This window comes from Ovis canadensis, chromosome 13 (genome assembly GCF_042477335.2).
Source record: "Ovis canadensis isolate MfBH-ARS-UI-01 breed Bighorn chromosome 13, ARS-UI_OviCan_v2, whole genome shotgun sequence".
Classification (NCBI taxonomy): Eukaryota; Metazoa; Chordata; class Mammalia; order Artiodactyla; family Bovidae; genus Ovis; species Ovis canadensis.
In genome coordinates this window covers 34,629,389-34,654,356 of record NC_091257.1, presented here as the reverse complement: position 1 = coordinate 34,654,356, position 24,968 = coordinate 34,629,389, and the positions used below count along the sequence as shown (strand labels likewise).

Here is a 24,968-nt window from a genome sequence, read left to right as displayed (position 1 = left end):
AACACCAAATAAACCACTCTGACTTCAGTTCAGCAGTTAGTCTGGAACCTGACAGTGTGCCTTCACTCCACCCCACAAAGCACAACCTGCCCAGTCATTTCTGAAACTGAAGAACTCAGGATCCCTCAGAGATAAACATTATATAATCCGGGTGACAAAAATCACATTGGGTATCAAATTCTGAGCTCTCATCCCAACTGGATCCCAAATGCTATTATAACAGACATTTCATAATGGAGACTGGAGTATGGATCCTAGCACTACATTCCTAATGAGTAATCAAGTACAAATAAGTGAGTCTATTTCCACCTTCCTATCATCCAAGGCTAGAACTGCCCATTTTTTTCAAATATGCTAGGAAAATAAATTACCATTAAGTTTCTTTAATGCATTAGATAAATCTAATATTTAATACTTTAAAACTGTAAGAGAGGCAATAAAACATGGAAAAGAAAAAAAATGCCTAAGTTATAGATGAAACCAAAGTACAATTTACATGGCAGAACTTACCTTTGGAGAAAACACTGCCTTTTCATGTGCACATGTATATTTATTATTTCATATATATTATTATTTCAAAGTCCATCCAAACAAAATATTAACATGCAAGGTTAGAGGTAAGAGATTAAACCATCTGCATTGGGCATCATCTTAAATGGAGCTAAGCTAAAATAATGCATATTAGTTCCCATCGTTCAGAGTGCAACCCTTCCCCATCCCAACAAAAAGCAAAGCCTGTTTAAATCAAGAGGAACAGGGTTACATTCAGCAGGGAAGTCCTCTGTTCTCAGTAAATGTCGTCCGTGCTTACTCTGGAAGGCCTGATGTGGATACAGCATCATTTCTGTTGCCTATTAGAAATGCAGTGCACAACTGTGGGAGATTAGCAGCCCACATTTAATGTGTTTATGTATGAACAGCTTTAACAGAGTTCATGATTTGATTTTTTTTAAATGTACCTACATGAATAGTCTCATGTGTTGAAGTAATTAGACTGCTTGCCTATTTATCTGAAATGTTAATGACATAACTGACCAGCAACCTTGGTCCCATACTGGAAAAGTGTTTTGTAAGCCATGATTTAATTTCTTAATGCTCATTCATTAATATCTACTGTTTATTTCTACTTTAGTTTTTCTTGAGAAAACATCTCAGAATAACCAGCACCCATTAATTTTCCTGAATTTGACTAACGAATGAAAAAATTTTCACAAAATTTTCATATCCTGAATTATCCAAAATGCTTATTTTGGCTGATGTAACAGTGTACCAAAAATTGACAACAATAAAAACATGAAGTTTCACTGTTACTGATGATTTCCTTCAAAATACAATTTAACATATAGCAAGGTAAAAATTCCACCTTTCAATAGGAGATACAGAAATTTTTTCATGTAAGTATCCATATAAAATGTCAATATCTGATTATGACAGAAACAAGAAAGAAAAAAAAACCAGCAAATTAGTTTCCTTCTAAAAATGACATTCTTTCTGTAAAGCTCTAAGTGAGGAAGAAAAGACTATTAAGTCTCATACTACTAAGAAAATGTACCAGACAATGCAAGATGAATCTGACAATAATTTTCTGCCATCAAATTTAACTTTGCCATTTCAAAAGTCTTAAGATCCGCTTAATCAGACACATAATGGTTTCTAACGTTATCAGTATTCCCTGTATCTCTTAAAAATAAGAAACGTTCCTGTACTTTAAAATCTTACCATGTTATTATAAGTATACTCTCACTCATCAGAGTAAATAAACAAATCTGCATTGAAGGGTTTCTGGGTATAACAGTGACTTCCCCATTCAGTAGTGTCACAGTAACACTAACATTCTTAAGTTATCAGAAATAGCAAAAACTGTCATTTCCTATAGTGACCTCCCTCCCCCTAACCAGGTAACAGTGTCTCCTGAAGACATGTTGATTGCTACCAGTTCAATGCAGTGCTTAAGAACCTAGACCCTGGAGCCCAGTGGCCTGGGTTTGAATCTCAGCTTTTCCAGTAACTAGTCTTGTGAACTTGGTCAAATTACTGAACTCTTCTGTGCCTTAGTCTTCTCATATGTGAAATAAGAATAAAGGAAAGGAAGGCGTTCAGGGTCACCAGTCAGGAGAATTGGTTCTAATCACCACCTTTTTATCAGAGTATTAGGGGCTTACATAATTATATTAAAACATGCTAGAAACACTTCATGAAAATTCAGTTATAAGGAAAAAGCCTGTCCAGTGTTGATAGAAGAGAAATGATACATTTGTCACCCAGGTAGAGCATACACTCGCCAAAATAACTTTCCCTTACCTTAGAGAATAGGTGAACCGAGCTTTATTACCACTATGAAATTTTCAGCCAAGTTTTTATTTAAAACTCTAGTAGGGTTTTTCTCTACATGAAATTTAAATTTCATGTTCACTTTTCACTCTAAAACTTACAAATAATAATTTGTTATATATAAGGATGTTATCATATAAGGATGATAATATCATCTAAAGCAAAGGACTCTAGTGAGGATTATAACTGACAGGCTGCTATCAAATACTGTAGTCATCAGCCAAAAACAACACAGTATATTTACTGACTCCCTGTTAAAGCTCTGGGACGTGAAGTGACCCAGTACCATTCTACCTAAGCAGAAGACTTAGCTGGGACTCAACCCAGATCAGTCTGACCACAACACACGTTCTTTTCACTACAACACAGTTGCTGCTTCTATACCATAAAGCTTAATCCAAAGCCCTTCTAAATACTATTATTAACACACAGAAAGAAAAGCCACAGTATAGCCATATAAATAAAGCCAGACTTTGGAGAAAGAAAAAAAGCAATAGTGATAAAAGACACGCAGTGCAGTAAAGACATGCAAAGACAGAAAATGAAAGAAAATACGAACGGCAATTTAGAGACCAGCTTTACGTCCATAGTTTGGATTCTTGAAATTATTAATAGGACTCTTGTAAATCGGATTTTCTTGCTAAAGTAAAAGAAATAGTTTCTAATGATTTCATCAGAAAAAAACTGACATGTATAGTGAGTGTTTAAACACTATAAAAGACAATTTTTTACTATTCTTAGGCTTCCAAAATTATTTTTTAAAAATCCAAGCAAACTGTTGTAAAATGCAAACGACTAAAATTCATTTATACCTGAAAAATACTGAAGAGTGTCACTGCCTTCTTGTATCAAAAGATGAATACAAGACGGCCAACGTGTGGCCACACTAGCCTCCAACCCCACATTTCAAAGCACTAAATGCTGACATACATTTTCATCACTTATAGCTTTTAAGTTTTGTATAAAACAAGGTTACTGAGTTGTAATTTGCAGAGTAAAAATACCCTTTTAAAGTATATAGTTTGATGAATTCTCAAATGTATAAAGACACCCATCTGGGCAATTTAGAGACCATAGGTTTAGTCCCCATGGGTTTGCCTTTTCTAGACTATTATATAAATTGAATTACACAGCACGTAGTCTTTTGAGTGGCTGATTTCTACTTAGGGTTCTTTGTTAAATTAAAAAAAAGCAGCAGCTTTCCACTGAATAGTCTGAAATTATGTAGGGTTTTAATTTTTTTGGTCATGCCAAGTATGTGGGATCCAAGTTCCCCAACCAGGGACTGAACCCACACCCCTTGTGTTAGAAGTGAGTGTTAACCACTGCACCACCAGGGAAGTCCCCAGGATTCTATTTTATATAAGAAGAAAAGGCAGAAGAGCAGAGTTAAGATTAAAATCATTAAGAAAATAAAAATACCACAGTAACCTGGAGAAGCATTCTCACAGCTATTTTCTTTTAATGGGGTGTGCTGAAGATGTTTTCTGTTTTCCACTGAATGCACGTTTCCTGAATAATAGATTCTGGGGGCAACTGAAACATTTAAAGGACTTTATGATCAGCTTTAGAGCTGATAAACAAGTCTTAGAAGCGTTACATTTACTTTATGAAACACCTTCCATTTTAGATGTTTTCCAACTTACCGTGTCCCATTTGGCATTCATTTTTTCCTTTTCAAATTTGGCAAATTCCCTTCTGTCATGAATGATCATTAAAAGCTTCCAAATCAGCAGCAATGCAAGGCCAATAAGAACAATCCCAGCAACCACACCTGCTACAATCGGAATAATGTCTGGGCCAGTGGGGCACTCTGTAAAGTAAAAAGCAAAGGATACGCACACAAGGGGGGTTAGCTTGTGAAGGTGCAGCCAGAACCACAGAGAGCTGTGCAGTCTCACAAAAGACACAGGAATTGAAACTCCAAGATAAGTGACGTATCTTGGGGCACACTATCCAAAAGAACCTATAAAAAAAGATACTAGAAGTAACAGATAAGTTTACCAGATCATAAGGTACATGATCAAGAAATAAAAATCATGTATTTCTATGAATTATACCAAAACTGATTTCTATATATTAGAAACTGAACCTCAGAAAATAGTATTATCTACAATAGCACCAAAATCACAAAATACTTATGTATAAACCTAATAAAACATGTACAAGATTTATATGCTAAAAATTACTGAACACTGATTTTTAAAAAAGACCTGAATAAATGGAGAGATTTTATCTATGTTCATCAATTAGACAATTGATTAGACAATCCTCTCCCAATTTTATCTATAAACTCAATATTATCCCAATCAAAATCCTGGCAGGACATGTGTGGGATATCAAGCAAGCGAATTCTAAAATTTACAAAGAAGTAGGAGAACTAGGAAAGTGTCTCAAAAACACTTTCAGGAAAAAACAAAGCTGGACAATTTACATTACCAGATGTCACAAAACTAGCCGTGACGCAACAGTAATTAAAAGAGTGTGTTATTAGCTAAGGGACAGATGCCTAAATTAATGGAACAGAATCAAAAGTCAGAAACAGGCCCACACACATAAGGTCATCTTATTTTCACCCAAAGTGGAGAAAGGTCAGCCTTTTCAACCAATGGTACAAGAACTGCTGGAAATCCACCTACAAATAACTGGACCTCCACTCCAGATACTGAGAGCAGCTCAAAATACGTTATGGACCTAAACGCAAATCCAGAAACTAAAACTTTCAGAAGAAAACACAGGAGAAAAATACTTATGAAGTTGAGTTATGCAAAGAGTTCTAAGGTAGTAAGAAGCAAGATCTACAAAAGAAAAACTTGGTAAAATTTAAGCTTCTGGTCTTCAAAAAACAGTATTTGAAACACACATACCTGAAAATGCAAAATAATAACAGAGGCTTTAAAAAAGTTTGCCTGTTTCTTTTGAAGTTAAATATATGCCCTCTCCCCAATCCCTAACATTTATCCTAGAGAAATGAAAACTTACATTCCAATAATAACTTAATCACAAATGCAGAAAATTCCAAAGAATGTATTAAAAGTTCCCAGAAAAAAAAAGGATAAAAATGATTCCTCTCTTGAAAAGCAGAACAAATTCATGCCATATAATACCCTTTAACAATTATCTTTCCCAGCGTCCAAGCCTAAATCAAGCTGCTATTAAAAATATTATTAGTGATGATGCTACTGAGTACCTTCTACCAGGCACTGTGCTAAGGGCTTTATACGGGTTACTGCATTTACTCTTCAAACTCTCCATAACATAAAATTTGCTTTCTCTTTCCCTTATTTCTTATAGTTAATTAAATACTATTTTAAGCTTGAAGAGATTAAAATGTCCTAACTTGAATGCAAAGTAGTCATGTAAAGTAGCTGGAAGCTGTTCCTAGATGTGAGTGAGTCAAAGTCGCTCAGTCACGTCTGACTATTTGCAACTCCATGGAATGTCCATGGAATTCTCCAGGCCAGAATACTGGAGTGGGTAGCCTTTCCCTTCTCCAGGGGATCTTCCCAACCCAGGGATCAAGGGGAACTGCCAAAAGCTCTAACCAGCAGAAAGACATAAAAGAAAATGCAAAAAACTTTGAAACGATCAGATTTCTACCTGGAGTCTCTACAACATGAACAGTGGCCTCATTGTTCCCATTCACTGAGTACGTGAAGTAGAACCAGCAGTCGTCAACATCCTTCTCCTTACAGTGGGACAAGGGATCCACCTGGCCTGGCTGGGGCAACTTGTCCCGATTTTCAACCTTGGTAATGTTGAAATGTGAACATTCCTGAGCACACGTGTCTTTCTTTTCTCCTTTATTGAAGGCTCGGCACTGAACACATTCTCTGTTAAAATGCAAATGATATTTATTATTTATAATAATATTTGCTCAAAGATTATTTTGTGTGCTAGACTCAAAATTTGACCAAATTAGGCCAAGAGAGATGAAAGAAGATATGAATAAATGAAGAAACATATGACATTTCTTGGTGGGAAAACTAAACATAAAGATGCTAGCTTCCTAAGTGAAATTATAGATTTATTATAGCTCAAACTAAAATCCTCCAAAAGAAATAAGAGTAGTAAGCTAAAACTAGCCCAATCAGAAATGAAATATACAATATAAAGCCAAAATAACTTTTGAAATGTGTTGCTGATATTATGGTTCTTTCTGCTAGAGACAAAATCTTCCATTTTATTTAGTCAAAAGGCAGTAAATAGTAATTGGTAATACTAATTTAACAAAGGTTACCACATGGATTCAATTAAATACTAAATTCAGGTTGAAATAATGGTACCACCACACTCATAGGATACAATTCACTATCATGTGCCAACACTAGCGACTGAGAATTTTTAGATTTAAAAAGTGGGCTTCAAGGTGACAGATACTTTATTTACAGTGTGGCCTGGTGTCGGCACTGTTCTAGGTACCGTGCGATCACACACAGGCGAACAGACAGTGACCAATCACCTATTTCAAGCAACTGAGAAAGACTTACTTATGCTCAGCACAGACTCCAAGGCAGGTCTGACACATCTCACAGGTTGGCCCTTGGAACTTGGGGTCTGTACACTTGCAGGCCCCACACTCGCAGACGCCGCGGCCGTTGCAGATCTGTCCATTCACGGCCATGCAGGACGTGGTGTCCAGAGAACAGTCACAGGCGCTGCCGGTGTAGTTAGGGTTGCACTCACACACTCGACACTTGCAAACACCATTTCCTGCAATTAAAAATCTCATTTCTCACAACAGTGGTAACAACATAATCACAACACTGCAAAGTGAAAACAAGCAAGAATATGTAAGAAAGTATCCACAGGAGGGAGTGACCCTCAGTGCTGCCCCTTTTCTATTTATCACTAAGCAAACTTGCAACATGTTTCATTATATTAGACAGGACCACACTCTATAACCACTTTCAGGCCCATTCTCACCTCCACATATTAAGCCATTGGATCTATCACAGTTGAAATTATCACACTCGCAGAATTTGCCAGAATAAATTTCATTTGTATTGTCCCTCTTCCTACACACACACTGTCCACAGACACACTCTCCGTTGTTGCTGCAGATTTCCGAACTGTTTTCTTTCCTGCAGTAAGCGTCCATGTCTTCACTGTTCACCTCATCCGTGCTACATTCGCAGTGTCTCCCAACACGCCCTTCGTTGCACCTAAACAGAGAGTCCAAAATCTCAGTCACATAAAATAAACATAACTGAAGTAACAAGTAAAGCGAGAAAGGCAGAGAGGAAATAAAACTATAAACATTATCTTCAGACTACAATTAAATGAGAGTGTCTGTGCCATGTGTCACAGAAGTGTGCATATGTGCATGTGCACACACAGCCATTCAAGTCCATGCGGAATCTACACAGGGGCCTAGGACAAAAATTCCTCTTTAGGAAAATAACCATTCTGATCAAAATGAAGATACAATCTAGCAATGAACAGGTGAACACAACATTTGGAAACAAAGGATAAACTTATTTTTCAAAAGTGTGGTATGTTTTCAAAGGATATGCTGTATATTACATTTGCTATTATTTGCCCAATTTTTGTACTAAAACTTTATACCAATTTTTATACTAAAAAGTATAAAAACACACAACTGAAGAGCTGAACTGATAAAAAACACAGCCCAAAAAGTACATGGAAGTTGAAAATCATACTAAAGGTATCATTTGAAAATGTAACTACCATAATCTTTAAAAACAAATTTATCCTAAGGATTCAGACTTTTCAGACACTTTTTATAGTGCTTATACACATCGTATCTGGTAAATATACAAAAAGAAGGCAAAACATTTTCAAAATCTTTCAGATAAATAATATTTTACTAAAAATGTATCTATACAACTCAGGATATGACATGGAAAATAAAAAATGTAACATTTTGTTATTTAGAACAGAAAGCTAGTAAATGACGGCAAAATAGTCATTAATTTTCCTCATGATTAAAAACCCTTCAAAGCCTAGTCATTTGGGAGCTGACAGTTGGATCAAAACAGTCTTCTCTCCTGTTCTAAAAAAAACAGGAGAAAGATGAAATAGGAAGATTTATTTACAGTATAAAAATTAAAAATAATTTGACTTAAGTTCTGTTAGTAGTAGATTCTATGTTCTGAAAATAGTGCTTTCTTAGTTTTACAGATATATGAATTTTTTAAAAATCATTCCGACAGTGCAGAAGTACATGTAATAACAAGCTGAACACCCTTTATTAATCCCTAATTCCAGTTCCCATATAAAATCACTATTATTTTCTATAAGTTTACTGAGCTCTAGAGAGTTCAAATTGCTATCATGAGAGAAAAACCCAAATGCTACCATAACCATTTGTTAAGTAACATCTTGGATGGCTACAAAAGCTTTTATTTTAGAAGGTAGTCTGCCTAAGGAAAAAAAATGCAGAGAAGAACTTTCTATGAAGAACACACACAAGACCAACAAATTGATCTTGTGGTGAGCAACAGTAGTTGGAAGAATAATTTATCTGCTCCCACAGAGATTCTGGGAAGCTCAGACAGGCGGCCTCCAGCTATCCCAGCTGCCACGCCCCCGGACAGTGCACGCCTCCCGCTCACCTGCAGGCCCCACACTCGAAGGTCCCGTTGCCGTCGTGGCACTTGGGGCTTCCTGGGATGCCTTCACTCTGGCACTCGCACTCACAGATGAACTGAAGGATAATCTCCACTTCCTCAGTGAAGCCCAGAGGCTTAATTTTAATGGTTTCAGAGTTCTTATTTGGACATTTATTTGCAGTTATGCTAATTTCAAATTGAACCTTAAAAGGAAAACAAGAAGATAAGTTAAAAACTAAGCAACTTCAATCTACTAAAAATTTTTCAAAAAGCTACTCAAGTTATATTTAACTGTTTCTCAAATTATAAGCTAGATTGCTTATAAACAAGTAAGCTTTTTCTTTACTTCAAAAAAATGTTTATGTAACATACCTCATCCCCAATGGAAATATTAGAGCATTTTCTCCCATTTTCCCCTGTTCCATTCACCCCATTCTTGCAGTAAGACTTGTAATTTATCGTTACTCCTTCCGGTAATTTGCTGTTTTCCAAAATGACTTCTGAAGAAAGGGACTAAAAGAAAGACTAGTAAGAGGAAAGGCAAACAAATGATACTATAAAATAAGTTGAATTAATACATCCAATGGATAAAATGAGCTGTTAAGAAAACAGTATTATTTAAATATTGGAAGCCTAATCTTGGATGACTAGAAAACACAAAACCCAGAGAAATGGGCTCAAATAAATAACAACCAATTATTCAAAATAATGTACACAGCTGAAGAGAGTATTTAGTTAAAATTTTAATGATGACACAGCACAGAGGCCTAATATTAATTATGAAGAGTTCTAAGAACTCAGAATACTTTCTTTCCCCACTGGCAACACCCTCTCCTCTGCCCTACCACTTCTAGCTCACTAGCGTTAGTCGCTCAGTCATGTCTCTCTGTAGCCCCATGGTCTATAGCCGACAAGGCTCCTCTGTCCATAGATTTCTCCAGGCAAGAATACTGGAGTGGGTTGCCATTCCCTTCTCTAGGGGATCTTTCCAACTCAGGGATCAAACTTGGGTCTCCTGCATTGCAGGCAGATTCTTTACCGTCTGAGCCATCAGGGAAGCCTCAGCTCACTGAAGACAAAGGTAAATAATCTACTACATAGGCTGGAAACAAATCTGCTTAGGGGCCATTGCAGGCCTGCCCCCACTCTCTCAAAGAAAGAAAACCCAGAGTGGGAGGATTCAAGCCAGTGCTTTTGTAGAACAGCAGAGGGCGCAGGACAAATGGAGAAGACTGCAGCAGCGAGCTCGGTCCTGGTCACACCACTCCGCAGAAGGAGTTAGGAAAGCATTAAGATATGCTGTAAAGACAGAACGACTCTGGGGTGACAGGGAAAAAACGGAATCTAGAACGTCTGTAAAAATCTGTGTAGGGTGTCCCCTGGCATGAGGTAGAAAATAAAATTCAACTTGTCAAAGGGCTGGAGCTGGTGTATGCAGCACAGGACAGTTACAGTTGTATTACAAAGGCCTCCGATGACTTACAACAGTTACTGACCAAGGCTTAATGAGTGAGTATCCCTAAAGCACCCAGAACTAAACTCAAGATGAACAATTCCTCTTTGATTTCAACTTCCTTCCACGTGGGGTGAAAATCTTACAAATCTTACTTTAATAAGTCATGTATGTATTCATATATATTTTATGGTACATGCACATATGACTGTGTGTGTACCACTTGAGAACAGAGAACTATGTACCCTGAAAATATGGCAAGAGAAGAATTAGGAAAAAAAAAGGGTTTCTGGCACAATTCATCAAAATCAATGAATCTGTAAAATGAAGGGAAGTAAAGAAGACTGAGGTAATCCTATAAATCTAAATGGAAGTTGTTTCATACTTGTTTTCCAAAAAGGAGAATTACTTAATGACATTCAAACAATTTAGAAATCCACCCGCCACCATGCCTTTTATTTTGCCTTGCAAACACATTTTTGTAAGAGAATGAGTTTTTCCTCCATATACAGAATTTTACATACAAGTTTTACATTGTCTTCTAGGGCCTGCTAAATTGTGTATGAAAGGAGTTTTACTTTTTTTGAGCAAAGCATTCTCAACGGGGTACTGCCCAAAACAGATCTTACTTAAAATGCACTCACATTGTACGCATCGATGATCAACTGAATCACATTGCTGGAATTTGCAGATAATGTTCCTACCGCTGACTTAGGGATCAAATTTTTCAGTTCCTGCAATTAAAAGATAAAACCTATAAAACTTGACTAATTAGCATCTACTGAGTACCTACTATCTATTTTTAAAAACCATTTCTTGATATATATCCTAAATAAGGAGTCAGACCTAAAAACAACTAGTTTTGCAATGTAATTAAAATTAATACCACGTTTGTAAAATCTAGCCTTTCTATATGATGACATTTTCCCACATTTCAATTCAGACATATCATTTTGCCTTTGATGACTAAACAATAAGGATCTAAAAATGTGTTCCTATTTTAATCCCACACGTATATATTTACCTTGTAAACAGGCTGAAATTCTTCAGTAACTGCAAAAATTGTCTGAATGTTATTTTCGCTTAGTTTCTGGACAAGGTGAGCAATAGAAGGATAATCCTAAGAAATTAAGTAATAAAATTTAGTATGTAATTATATCCAATATACTCCAGTTTTTCAATACTTTCTGAAAATAATGATTTGCAAATATATCTGGATTACTTATGCAAGATTGCCTGAAACACCACAAATTATTGCTGAACTGGGTGCTGTCTAGTGGGTTTCTAATCCTTTTCTATCTTTATGTGTACACAAAAATTTCAATAAAAAAGATTTTTAAAAGATTATCTATGTATATTAGATGTCAGAACAATGAAATTGAAGAATTGACATAATAAAAGGTATATTATCACTAAGAAAAAGACCAAGATTCAGCAAGGTTTAGGTTTCTTCCAGACCTTAAACAAACTGCCAATGTTTGTTTTCCGTAGAGGCAGGATGCCTACTTTCTTAGATCGTATATAAATAAGACAAGGAGTGTAAGACTATACAAATGATTTGTTTAGACTCAGTATCAAACTTGCTATCCCTTGATGGACCAAGCAAGAGGAGACAGAACTTTGGGCTGGGGTGCAGGGCCAGGAGTCAGCAGCTCCGTTAACCACCAGGCCCTCAGCTACTCGGAAGGAAGCAGGCACAAAGCCACAGCCTCAGAACAGCAACAAAGCTTTCCTGCACATTAGGTCAGGGCCCAACTTACCAAAATAACAGAACCCCAATCCTGAAAACCCACAAGCCCATTACCCATAATACTCTAAAAACCCGAATCCACTTAAATGTAAGGCACTAAGCACTTACATAATAATGGCTCATTGTGTACATATCATTTTCCAGGTGACACTGTCCATCATTCGGTAAAACAATGCCACCAAGTTTCCCATCTCCAGCAAAGTGAAACCCAGCATCCGTGGAAAACACCAGCAGCCGTGTCACATTCCTCCAACCAATCAGTGACTTGAAAAGAAAAGGATTTCAATTTTAAAATACTAGCTACAGAAATTCAGCAAAGATTAAATCTTTTCATCTTTATATAGGCTACCACTATACTTTCAACTTAATTCTGTATTTTCTCTTTTCACAATGCTAATAACATCCTTGCTGATAAAGGCACTGAGCCCACTGAATAAAACTCCCTCGCCTCACTGTAACACTTCACCTTGCCTATCTGTCTGTCTCAGCTCTTTTTTTAAAAACTACCTTTTAAAGTCAATGTCCTTCTCCCCACTAAAAGGTAGCTCCACTCCACGCAGGGCAGGGACCACATCTGGTTTTGTGCATCATCTTATCTCTACTAGGTGCTTAATGAATAACGAAAATGTCTCAGCCCACACTCAACTTTATCTAAACACTGTTATCTCCCCTTCCCATCCATACCTACTCCACCTTCTGGAGCATATACTCCCTTTATCAGCCACCATATTAAAAAAGCCTCCCCTTTTTAATTATAAAAAAAAGCATTTTCTTCAAAGACTTGACCCTGCTTAATTCCACCCCTTTTAATCCATCAGTACTGTTTGTTCATTTATTTTATTCTCCACCTTATTCAGCAAAAAATTTAAAGTGGTGGTAAAATCCTCTTGAATAGTAATTTTATAATCATCTGTCTTTATTTACTCCATACATCTGTATATATCTTCCTAAGACTATAAAATCCTTGAAGGCAAGAATTAAGTTTATGCATGCTGACAGACCAACTGGAATATGTCTCTTCTGCATTTAGAGAAGTAAGTCGAACAGTTACTCTCAGTCAGCACAGGGAGCAGAAAGCAGCAGCCAGGATACCATGGCCTGTTTTAATCTCAAGGCTGAGGTTCAGGCAGAGACAGTGCAGAGAATGCTTTCTCCATATGAGCTTCTAGCAGGATCACAAATGAATGGCTGGAGAGGAAACAGGCATCAAGGTAGGCACCACCTGGAAAACTACTCTTCCCCTTTAAAAGTGGAGACTATCCTTAAACTGCATCTACCCTGATGAGAAGTCAAGAGTGACCACAATACAGTTGTTAACTGTTTGTTGGCTACTTGCACTATCTATGGATTACCGTATTTAAACTTTCTAACGTGTATCTGTTATTATCTCTTAAGGAGAAGGAAACAGCCCTCTAGAATGGCAAGGAAATTGCCTAGTGGATGAGCAGTGATGGGAACATTTGAAGCTTTGTCCTAACAGGCTAAAGACCGTTATCTCAAGCACTGTATTATATTATCATCTTGGGTATCAAATAGCATACTAAAACTTGGTTGAAAAGTAACCATTAAGAAGCATCTGGAAGAGAAAGGTCTTTTAGGGCACAGGGGTACTATAAAGAAAAAGAGGAGGAAATGAGACAGATAAAACTTCATCTAGTTCACAATGTTTTCTACTTCCGTCCTCAGCTACATCATTAAAAGGTCACCTAAAATTTTCGGCTGGTAAATGGGTCAAAAAATTCTAACCACCAGTCCAATGGAGGATCAGCTTACTGTCACTGAAAATCTTGTAATTAAAATTACAAACATTATATGACTTCTCAAAATATCTATTCTCATACAGCTTTCAAACTAGGACTTAAAACTTTCTTTTTAAATTACTAAGACATGGGGACGATGCCTCTCAAAGATAAGCAGAAGAAAACTAACCAAAGGAAGATGGTGTCTGACACAATCTATTTGAGCACTTTTAATGTTCCTGGTGACGTCTCAGATAACCCCAATACCATCTCAGTCACAAAGCTGGAAAGCCAGGGTTCCCTGAGCCTCTTTAAAAAACCCAGAACACCAGCTAAAGCTACACTGCCCCACTGTTTCAAATGGTGTGCATTTTGGCTTTTAAAACCCGGATTAACTATGCTTTTTTTTAAACCACTTGCAGTTGGGAGGGAATTTAAGGGATTAATCAGTATGATATAGAAATTAAGGTAATATTTTCTGACAGAAAAATCACACTTAAAATCCACACAAATAATATCCCCTTGTAGAGAATAAATGCACTCACTCCACAAACTGCAACTTGCATGATTGCATCAAAGCCACCTTCTGGTGAATCCAAATTTCCAGATATGCGCTGCTTACCAACAAGTTCATTAAATACTTCCCCTTTATCAGTAAGGCTGAGCACATTTTTGTAGCTAAATGGGCTCGTGCAGTTCTGTTCATTTGTGCAAGGGTTCCTGAGTTTAGCTGGTGTTGTGCTAATGTAAGGCATCACAGTTTTCTCCACGAAAGAGCCAAACCCTGTGGAGGAAAACGCACATGCAGTGATGATGGAGGGTGGATGGTTAAACTGCATTAAAAAATCAAGTCTAAGTAATCAACATGTTTATAAGATCAACAAATGAATGAATATATTCCTGTAACAACAAACCTGCAGTTTATTATCTGTGTGGTGTAATGTGTGTCAAATAACATGGAAGCCAGTAAGAAGGGCTCCCCTGGGGGCTCAGATGGTAAAGAATCTGCCTGCAATCCATGAGATCCAGGTTCCATCCTTGGGTCAGGAAGATCCCCTGGAGAAGGGAATGGAAACTCACTCCAGTATTCTTGCCTGGGAAATTCCATGACAGAGAAGCCTGGCGAGCTACAGTCCACAGTCACCAAGAGTCAGACACAACTGAGTGACTCTTCGTTTTTTACAGTAAAAGAGGAACAAGGAGGCAGAAAAATCATTCGCCATGTGACAGGAGTATCAGTCCTCTCAGAAAGAAAAAGCTAAAACCTAGCCTCCTAATCTCACGTGTACGTAGTGAAGAATGAAACTGCCAAGATTTACACAAATGAAAATTATTAATTTTCTCAAAATTCCTACCGATTCGGAAGTCTGAAGTGATCCTCCTCATTTCATTCATCAAATCTGTCCCCAGACTTTTCACATTCTCTAAGTCGTCTTTCATGGAATAGGAGAGGTCCATGAGGTAGTAGAGATCGATGGGATAGTCTTCAGCCCGCTTGAATTTTAGTGTGAATGTCTGTGGCTCCCCTAATTAATCAGAGATTAGAAAACTAGCTTGCCAGCAATCAAAAGCAAACGGAAAAGCCAAGTAAATCAGATTGATAAGGTCAACACTATAGAGTAAACCGTATTATTCACATAGTTTTTACAAAAACCAGGGCATTCCATAAGTAATTCAATCAATGGCTGTGTACTCTTTTTATTCACAAATACTTAAAATGCCAGGCCCCAGGGATAATGAAAAGAGACAGCATTCCCAATCTACAATGGGCAAGACAGGCAAATAGTGGGTTGCTAACTACGACAAAGGAAAACAGATAGGGAACAACACAAACTGGATGGGGTGGGTGAGGCAGGCACTCTACAGGGTACTCCGGATGTTTTAGAGACTGAAGACGCTGTCAAGCAAAGTCTCCTCTGTTTACAGGATGCACTGTGTGCAGTGAATAAAGTAATCTGATTTTCACTTACGAAAACCTGATGAAAAGTTTAAAGATGATTAAGGAGACAAACTTGTTAAAAAATTATAGGAAAAAAAAAAAGAGGATACAGATATGAAACCAATAAGGACACAGAAGAGATGTACCAGAGGTATGAGTTGAAATGCATCAGAAAATACACGAGTAGGAAGAGGTCTGGGTAAAAGGTCATTTAGTTTTTAACTTGGAGATTTTCTCTATATAGATTTCTAGTAGGCAGCTGGATAACTGTGTTTGGAGCTTGAGAGAAAAATGTCTGTTACAGCACACAAAGGGCTTCAAAACCATGAGAGGAAAGCCAACGGTTAAGTGGACTACAAAGAGGAAGGAAGAAGAAAGACACAGAAAGAAGACTGGCAGGCACTGGCAAGAGATAAGAAGGAAAGCAGGAGCGTTATCGCACAAGCCAAAAAGAAACATGTCGAGGAGCTCAAAGGCATCACGTGTACAGAAGAGTTAAATAAAGGAATAAAAAAGGCCTGCCGAAGGTCCATCAGGCCAGGCGGTTTCAGGTGCCAGCAGAGGTTGGCCAGAGCAGGTCTAGAGGCACCGGGCTGAAGAGAGGGCAACAGGGGAGGGAATGGGGAGGGCACACGCGAGTCCTGGGTGGAAGGAGCTGGAGATTAGAAGAGAATGGGGCATCCGTTTTATTTTTTCCAGATTCAGGACTGCTACAGATTCTTATGAAAACCTTAATATTTTAACAGTAGTGTACAAAAACAAAGGAAAAAATAGATTAAAATGTTATCTTTATGCTATATAGTTACACCAGAAGATGGATATTTTTATTTTTTAAAAAACCCACTAAATCTATTAATAATACTTTCCGAATCTTTAACAGAATTTACTTTGGACATTAGGCAAATGTCAGGTACATGGTCTGCCAAATTATATCTGCAAAAAATTCAAAAACTTTTCTAAAAGTTAACATACTCAGCATTTCTCAACAGAAACTTATATAACGTTGTCTGGAAGCTCAAGTGGACCCAAAGGCACTCCTAGAATCAGATTTCCATACCTGATCGTAACTGCAGAACCAACTGCTGTGGCTGGATTTGAGTGATATCTTCTGGCTGCAGCTTCTCTGCTGTTCCTTTGCTTCGGTTCGTTACATTTTTATTTTTCTTTATATCTTTGGAGCCTCTGGGATTTTCAATGTCATTTGGATGACAGCCCTTCTTTTTTAAGGCTTCTAAATCATCACATCGAGCAGATGTAGGCATACCTTCTTGTAAAAATGTCTAAATAACATATAAAATATAGGTATAAATATAGTATAAAATGGGCAAACCTTTTATATAATTGCAAATAACCAATTAAATTGCAAAAATCAGGTAACATGTCTAACGTACTTCGTCTCTGGTTTTAAGCAAAATGTTGTTCCCTTCATCTAACCATAATAAAACATTTCTCCTTGAAGGTAGTACCTTTATTACTAATATATAACTAGTACTATATTATTTTAGAAATATTTAGTAGGACTTAAGTGTATATTTTAACTGTTTCATGTTCAAAGTCAAAGTATCTACTCAAAGAAATTTGTTTGTGAAATTATTCAGCAGGGTTAAGAATTATTAATAATGAACATGCCCAAATAACAGACAAAATACTTTTCCTAAAATTTCCCTTAGAAAAATTCTCAGAAGTCTTTCATATTAGATAGCATTTTCCTTCATGATATTTTGAACAACTCAATACTAGGAAAAACATATGAGCCCAAAACCTGTTTTAAAAAGGAGACCAAGAAATTTACCACAGGTTTACTAAGTATTCTTGAAGTTAAAAAAAAAAAAACTATTGGCTATTATTAGAAAAAAGCCTTTTAGAATTTACTTTAAAAAAAAATTAGCAAGTGATTTTATAACAGGGTCAGAATGTATTTCTATTGGGTGATTTTTTTAAAAACAAAAAGCGGTAATGCTATGTAAATGGTACTTGTGGTGTGGGGTAAAACTTGCAGTAGTGACGTTGATTTTAAAATGGGTTTTATGTGGAATCTAGAAAAATGGTACAGATAATCCTATTTCCAGGGTTTGGAAATAGAAACCTATTTCCAAGGAGAGAGATGCAGAAGCAGAGAACGGAGCTGCGGACAGAGGGGAGTGGGGTGGGGGGACGGACGGGGAGAGCGCTGGCACAGACGGCTCGTGGAAGGGGCTGTGCCCCGGGGAGCTCAGCTCAGGCGCTCTGCGAGGACTATGGCGGTGGGATGGGGGGTGGGAGGCAGGCCCAGAGGGAGGGGATACATGTACACATATAGCGGATTCATGCTGCTGTACAGTGGAAACTAAGACAACGCTGTAAAGCAATTATCCTCCAATTAAAAGAAGGATATACTGTACAGCACAGGGAATACAGCCAGTGTTTTGTAATAACTACAAATGGAACAGAACCTTTAAAAATTGTGACTATGTTGTATGCCTGAAATTCACATACACCAACATCTCAATTTAAAAAAAATAGCATGTTTGCCAAAAGAATCAGAAAACAAAAAAGAGTTACAATTTTTAAGTAACAGAAATAGCTACAAAATATATTCTTGTTTATAATAGGATGGTGAGTTAGAAATGCATTAATATAATGCATCCAGGATCTTTTCCGTACTTGGTAAATAAACAGCAGCTAATAAATATTCATTACTACCATTTTTTTTTATGTGTTATTTTTATTAGATGACTAACTCAGAAGTACTTTTAGTGAAAGCAAAAAACCTGCTGTTAAGATGTGTGTGTGTGTGTGCACATGTGCGCACTCACTCATGTCCACCTCTTTGTGACCCCATGGACTGTAGCCAACCAGGCTCCTCTATCCACGGGACTTCCCAGGCAAGAACACTGGAGTGGGCCACCAGTTCCTACTCCAAGTGATCTTCCAGATCCAGAGACTGAACCCACATCTCTTTCAACTCCTGCATTGGCAGGTGGATTCTCTACTACTGCGCCACCTGAGAAGCCCTAAGATGTAAAGATTCTAAATAAGTTTTCCATAAATGTGAAAAAGGGGAACAACAACAGTGTATACAAGTATATTTGTGCATATCATTTTTAAATGTATAGTTATGCATAATTAAATAGCCATTTAATTATTTCACATATACCCCTAAAAATTATTTAGTTGGCCAGAAGTCTTTTTTTAAAATCTTGTCATTAGGAAAACGAGGAAATGCCTTTCATTTAGGGTCTCTTTGTGTTCAGTTTTATATGGTATTTATTATCTATCGATTTCATTTTATTATCTATCGATTTTATCAAAGTTGTTCTCCCTTTATGTATGGTCAAACTAAAATGCTGCCCAAGTGCAGGCCCAGTGCAACATCCATTTCCAAATATTAGCCAATCCAGGAAACTCGGATCACAAAACTCAAGTAAACATATCCCAAAATACCTTTAATAACTTAAGAATTGTGCCACAAAGATCAAAGGCCAAATTATTAAAAGAATAATTTGGCTAGGATAACTCTCAACCCCAGATAAACAATAACCTCCATGAAATGAATGCTATTGTTGGGAACAGCAAGTACCACTTATTTATAATCATCTAAGTGAAACTGCTTTAAGTTTCTCCAATTCTTGTGCCAACACAAAGGAGGCAGCTCATGCTCAATTTCCAGGTAAGAAAACCAGGGGTTTCAGTTAAGTAAGCCTTGTCTGAGACAAACTCAAGGCACTCCCTCTGTCTCCTCCACTGTCTCCAACTTAATTCCAGAACACCGTTTTTTGAAGAAGAGAAAGTTGCCAGTAGAAAAATTCTGAAAATACAAAACAAAAACTTCTCATTTTGTCTTTCAGGTCAAATCACGTGAAACATCTGATACCTGACCAGTAACGGCCACAAGGCAGGCATCTGAGTGTGGGGTTTTTACTCAGGCGCCTGAGTGAAAACAAACAATAAGCCCTCAACCTTCTGATATTATTCACTCTGTAAATAAACTACATATCCTCAAAATGACTCCCCTTTACCTCCAGTTCCAACTTAGTGTTCACTGTCCATTCATTCATCTAACACTTACTGAACTTGTGGAAGGTGCCATGTTAAGCAATATATACAGATGACAAAAAATAAAATTTAAACCCTAACCTGAATGGGCTTTTATTAGGATATAAATCAAGTGTATATTAGTTTAATTGAAACACAATTAGGCAGATTAATTATACTTTTCCCATCATAAAAAAGGGAAAATCTAAAATATAAAATAGTTCAGTGAGATGGCTAGCGTTTTTTGGGAAGCTGTCCAACAGAAACATAACGCACGCTACAAAGGTGCGCTACGTGTGCATTTTTAAGTTGTCTAATAGTCACACTGGGGAAAAAACAGGGGAAATTAATAATACATACAAAATATGAGCATTTCAACCTTAATGACTTTTAAAATCACTAAGTCCTTGATCTCTGGCATGTATGAAGGCTGACAGCAATTCTCAGGAGCTCAACATCACCACACATGCCTGGTGGGCCCTGTGCAGGGCAGCGCAGCTCCAGACCACCACACCTGGTCACACACAGAGCTGACTCTCATTCAATCAACAGTGAGTGAGTGAGAAGTCACACCAAGCACCTCCCAAGGATACAGTTTTGAGCAACACTAAGTGACGGAATGAATGGAAAGGCTTGAATAATCAAGCTGACTTACTGAATTTGTGCACCATCCACAATTTGGCCCTGCTTGTATACACTCCCCACATGACTTGGCATTTGCTTTCAAACATCTATTTTCATCTGTCAGGAAAAAAAAAATTAGGCTACTTAAGTTCAAGAGAGAAAACAATGAAAGATCAGGATCACAATGGCAACACAATATATATGAACATGATGTAGAAATACTATGAAGCTAGTTACTAAACTGACTCAGACCTACCCACCAAAGAGAGGTGATTCTGGATCATCCTGGCGCAGAGAACAATAAAAAGACAGTTATCCTTCCTGTCTTCTACAGCAAAGACTAGGTATCCTTAATCTATACATTTGTCCTTTTCTTCCCCCCAAAGGCATAATTCCAGGCTCTCTCAAGTTGGTCATAATTGTCAAGAATTTTCTTACCCCTGGGTAAAGTATGGTTTCTTTTCCTTTACCTCACACCACCACACCCATACTCCCCCCTCCAACCAGGCTGCCTCACTTTAGTTTGGTAAATACTTGACAAGTCCACATTCCTCCTATCCACAACTGCTTCACTCCTCAGGTCTATGCTCAAAGCACGTTGTGTATTTCTTTAAATCCAAGTAGGACTCAGCATGCCTGCCGTGTAGCACACACTAATATGCACCGTCTCCAATGTACGTTTTCTGATCATAAACCTAACACACGCTCATTTCAGAAAATTTGGAAAATACGTAAAAGCATTAAGAACTAAAAATCACCCAAAACCTGCTCATTAAGACATACATTTTTCGTATATTTTTCCCAGTCTTTTATCTATGCAGATAAATCAAAAAAATAGCAAGGAAGCATGCACAGACATTACTTAAATGAAACCGAGGACATACATTCTGTATACCACTTTTTTATACTTAATTGTTTCATTCCAAATTCTTCAAAAACATGGCTTTAAAGATTACATATGCCACTGTATTAATGTAGCCTATAGAGTGGGAAAATTTCTATTATTTTTAATCGCATTGTTCATGTGGGCCATAAACCCGACATATAACACACACATGCACATGCATGAGCCCACACAGATGACCATTCTTGTGCAAAACTCCATTTCCTTATCACAAATTTTAAAAAAAGAAACACTGAGGTGAAAAGGATCAACTTTTAACCTCTCTCCAGCAGTAACATTCAAACACACATCCTCACAAGCAGTGTACACACATTTCCTTTTTTAATGCGAAGATTTTCCTTTCATTTAACAAGTGTAAATAAGAATATCAATTGTCGGTTATTTAAGAAATTTTTTTTTTCCATATTTTTCCTGGCCATTTATTTTGTAAATTTTCTATTCGTCTTTTGAAAAGTTTTCTATCATGTTTTTTTACTGTTTTTACTGGATCTCTACACTTGTGAGTGAAATTAAACCCTTATTTAGCTATTTTTTGATACTGTTTTGACATACAGATAATTTGTTTTTTATGTTACTGTTTGTCTTTTGTAATTTAAATCTATTAATAACTTCCCTCATCTCTAGTATCAAACAGCTCAGCTGTTCTATGCAGTATATTTTCTGAGATTTGGAGAACAAAAAAATAGGACATCCATTATTCTAGATTTGGGTGCACCATGGTTTATAAGAGGATTAAATATATTTTCAGCTTTATTTTTTCATTCCTCTTCTATACAACACCAACATTTTGCAAGACTTCTGATCAAACAGCAAGAACATCTTTTGGAAAACCCACTGTTCCTCCTTTCATTTTTTTCAGACAGTAGTGGACAGTTCATAATCTATCTTCTACACATTGACTTTACTTCCTTCTAAAGATGTAACACACCTTTGCTCTCTCTGTGTTCATTACACACTCTATCCTATCCCCCCCAAAGATCTCTATGTAGCACATTCTATTCCTCTGTCACTTCGGGTGGTGGGTGGGGAACCTGACAAAGGACCTTGCAGGCACCAGAGGGAGCCCTGCCCTCGACTCTGAGAGGCGGGGCCGCCGCAAGGCCTTCTGAGGGAGCAGGACCACCCAATTAAGGTTTTCCCAGGAATTTGCGGCGGTCAAAAAGTGATACAAGGTGTTGAACAGACAAGTAGGCAACTTTTTTTTTACCTGCTTGGCCAAACACACAGCAAACTGAACTGATCAATCCGATCCAGAAAATCAGTTGTAAATGCATCTGAAATAGAAAATGTACAATGTTTTTTTTTTTTAAAGGGGGGTGGTTAACATATTAAGCATAATCATTCCCACTCACCTGATTTTCTGATTTATAAATACATCTTCTTCCCCAACCCTTCTCCATACTCACCCTCCTCCTCTCCCCCCAGGTTCCCAGAATCCACTCTTGCTTTTCTCCAAATCAAATATAGTTTAATATTTAATTAACAGTGCTCAGGGAAAAAATGTCAAGCATTCTTACACCTAAAACCTATGTGTTAAATCTCTGTCCCATGGAATCTGTTACCTCCTATGACTCCGAGGTGGCCAATCGGGCATATCCCAACACGTGTTATCTCAACACTGAATTGTGAGTGTGAGTGAGCCTGTCAGAATCCTGATCATGTCACCAGCTTGCTTACAACGTTTCATTTTCTTGTAAGGGTAAGACCAACATCTTGCACAGGCCCCCAATTCAGTTTTTGTGTCTGATGTTCTATAACTATTTCCTTTTCAAGAAAATCAACTTCTATGCATGAAATTTGTAAAATATTCAGTTCAGTTGCCTACAGTTTCTAGATCTATAAACATACGAATTAAAGTTTTTCATAACTTTAATCTACATCTTACCAGAGTTGGTCAAAGACAGCTAAAGTCATAGGTCACTAACTCTAACTACTCACTGCTCTTGGACTGCACTCTAGTAACAGCTGCCCCTTCCACAAGAAAGCAAAAAACCCAAAAGCAAATATAACACGCCCTCGAACAAAGATTAGCTTTATTACTTATCAAAGAAATATAAATTAAAGCAGTCAAGGCTATGGTTTTTCCTGTGGTCATGTATGGATGTGAGAGTTGACTGTGAAGAAGGCTGAGCACTGAAGAATTGATGCTTTTGAACTGAGGTGTTGGAGAAGACTCTTGAGAGTCCCCTGGACTGCAAGGAGATTCAACCAGTCCATTCTGAAGGAGATCAGCCCTGGGATTTCTTTGGAAGGAATGATGCCGAAGCTCCAGTACTTTGGCCACCTCATGCGAAGAGCTGACTCATTGGAAAAGACCCTGATGCTGGGAGGGATTGGGGGCAGGAGGAGAAGGGGACAACAGAGGATGAGATGGCTGGATGGCATCACTGACTTGATGGACGTGAGTTTGAGTGAACTCTGGGAGTTGGTGATGGACAGGGAGGCCTGGTGTGCTGCGATTCATGGGGTCGCAAAGAGTCGGACACGACTGAGTGACTGAACTGAACTGAAGGTGAACTAGCAGGTAAAAAGAAAAAGGTTTTTTTAACTCAACAAAACTTAAATGATTTATTGCAGGTGGGTAAGAGAAACCAGAGATGGCTCTGTAAGTTGATACAATTTGGGGGAAACAATTTAACAATCTATATCAAATACCATTAAAAATGTTTCTGCTCTCTGGCTTAGTAAACTAACTACTAGAAACTCATCCAAAGGAAATAATTTAAAGTTTCAAAGGTGATATATGCACAACACTTTCAGTACAGAACTCTATCATGTTTATAACAGTCAAAAATCCCAATGTCCTCTACCCAAGATCCACGAAGAGCAAAGGGCTAACTGAACCAACTTCATGGACTACTGGAGTCAAAAGAATAAAATGCAGCAACATCACAAGTTTTACAGAATAATTTTGGGACACAAAGAACACATTTAAGATGACAGGTATGTAAAAATAACAGTATATATACATATAAAGTAACCAGAGTCCTGGAGATGACAGCATTGTAAGCATAAAGACAATGGGTTCATTTGTTTTTAAATTGTTCTAGTATATTCTTCATTTCACTTTCTTACTAAAAACAATATGGTAGGGTAACTGTGTGAATTTTTTTCTTTCTTAGTAAATTTCCTTTAATAAGGAAAAAAAATTCCTTTAAAAACCCTCATTTTCAGGATACAATACCACAGCTCCAGAAAAACGCTTAAAAGTTCTACTCTGGTATCCTTGGGTTTCCTCTGCTGCCAAACGCTGCTTGCATTTTCTGGTTTTCCAGAGAAAAGCAGTGTGAATAACTCACACAGTTATCCACTTTGCAACCAAGCTCAGAACAGCCAGTTCTGTTATGCCCCAGTTTTGCTTACGCATCCAGAAGCCCAAATGAAGCTGAGGGTCACTGACAGTTCACCTTTTAAGGCCTGACTAAAAGGTTCAATGTGTAATAAATCCACACAGACTATGATTCTGAGCAGTTCAAATAATGTTATCAATTCCAAAGTTATGACTAAAAGGCCCTGGACAGTAAGACACCCGAAGAAATGCCTGACGGTGATGAATGGAGCCTCTGAGCAGTTTCCACACCAAGGGAACAGAACAAATATCTGGTCCATATATGGACTCTGATCCATGGTCTTCAGAAT

The 24,968-nt window shown here is 37.5% G+C and overlaps 2 protein-coding genes across 3 annotated transcripts in view; one reads left to right on the top strand and one right to left on the bottom strand.

Annotated features, from left to right (window-relative positions):
* Window positions 1–19,681, top strand: part of CCDC7 (coiled-coil domain containing 7) — a 304,496-nt gene extending 284,815 nt beyond the window's left edge. Inside the window, exon 54 of the mRNA XM_069547384.1 lies at window positions 19,615–19,681. The gene's annotated coding sequence lies outside the window, so the exon portion shown is untranslated. The remainder of the gene's footprint in view (window positions 1–19,614) is intronic.
* The window catches only part of ITGB1 (integrin subunit beta 1), a 43,684-nt gene that overhangs the window by 2,500 nt on the left and 16,216 nt on the right, over window positions 1–24,968 (bottom strand). Inside the window, exons 2-16 of one of the 2 annotated variants that reach the window (XM_069547388.1) lie at window positions 22,537–22,603; window positions 20,457–20,542; window positions 16,845–17,067; window positions 15,204–15,374; window positions 14,394–14,632; window positions 12,218–12,373; window positions 11,384–11,479; window positions 11,004–11,093; window positions 9,279–9,419; window positions 8,910–9,109; window positions 7,258–7,496; window positions 6,822–7,044; window positions 5,932–6,164; window positions 3,978–4,144; window positions 2,891–2,971 (exon numbers count right to left, since the gene is read on the bottom strand). In XM_069547388.1, coding sequence (XP_069403489.1) covers window positions 2,897–2,971; window positions 3,978–4,144; window positions 5,932–6,164; window positions 6,822–7,044; window positions 7,258–7,496; window positions 8,910–9,109; window positions 9,279–9,419; window positions 11,004–11,093; window positions 11,384–11,479; window positions 12,218–12,373; window positions 14,394–14,632; window positions 15,204–15,374; window positions 16,845–17,067; window positions 20,457–20,542; window positions 22,537–22,603 — 2,406 coding nt within the window. In that variant the 3' untranslated portion in view covers window positions 2,891–2,896. The remainder of the gene's footprint in view (window positions 1–2,890; window positions 2,972–3,977; window positions 4,145–5,931; window positions 6,165–6,821; window positions 7,045–7,257; window positions 7,497–8,909; window positions 9,110–9,278; window positions 9,420–11,003; window positions 11,094–11,383; window positions 11,480–12,217; window positions 12,374–14,393; window positions 14,633–15,203; window positions 15,375–16,844; window positions 17,068–20,456; window positions 20,543–22,536; window positions 22,604–24,968) is intronic. The other variant, XM_069547389.1, reaches the window with a different exon arrangement.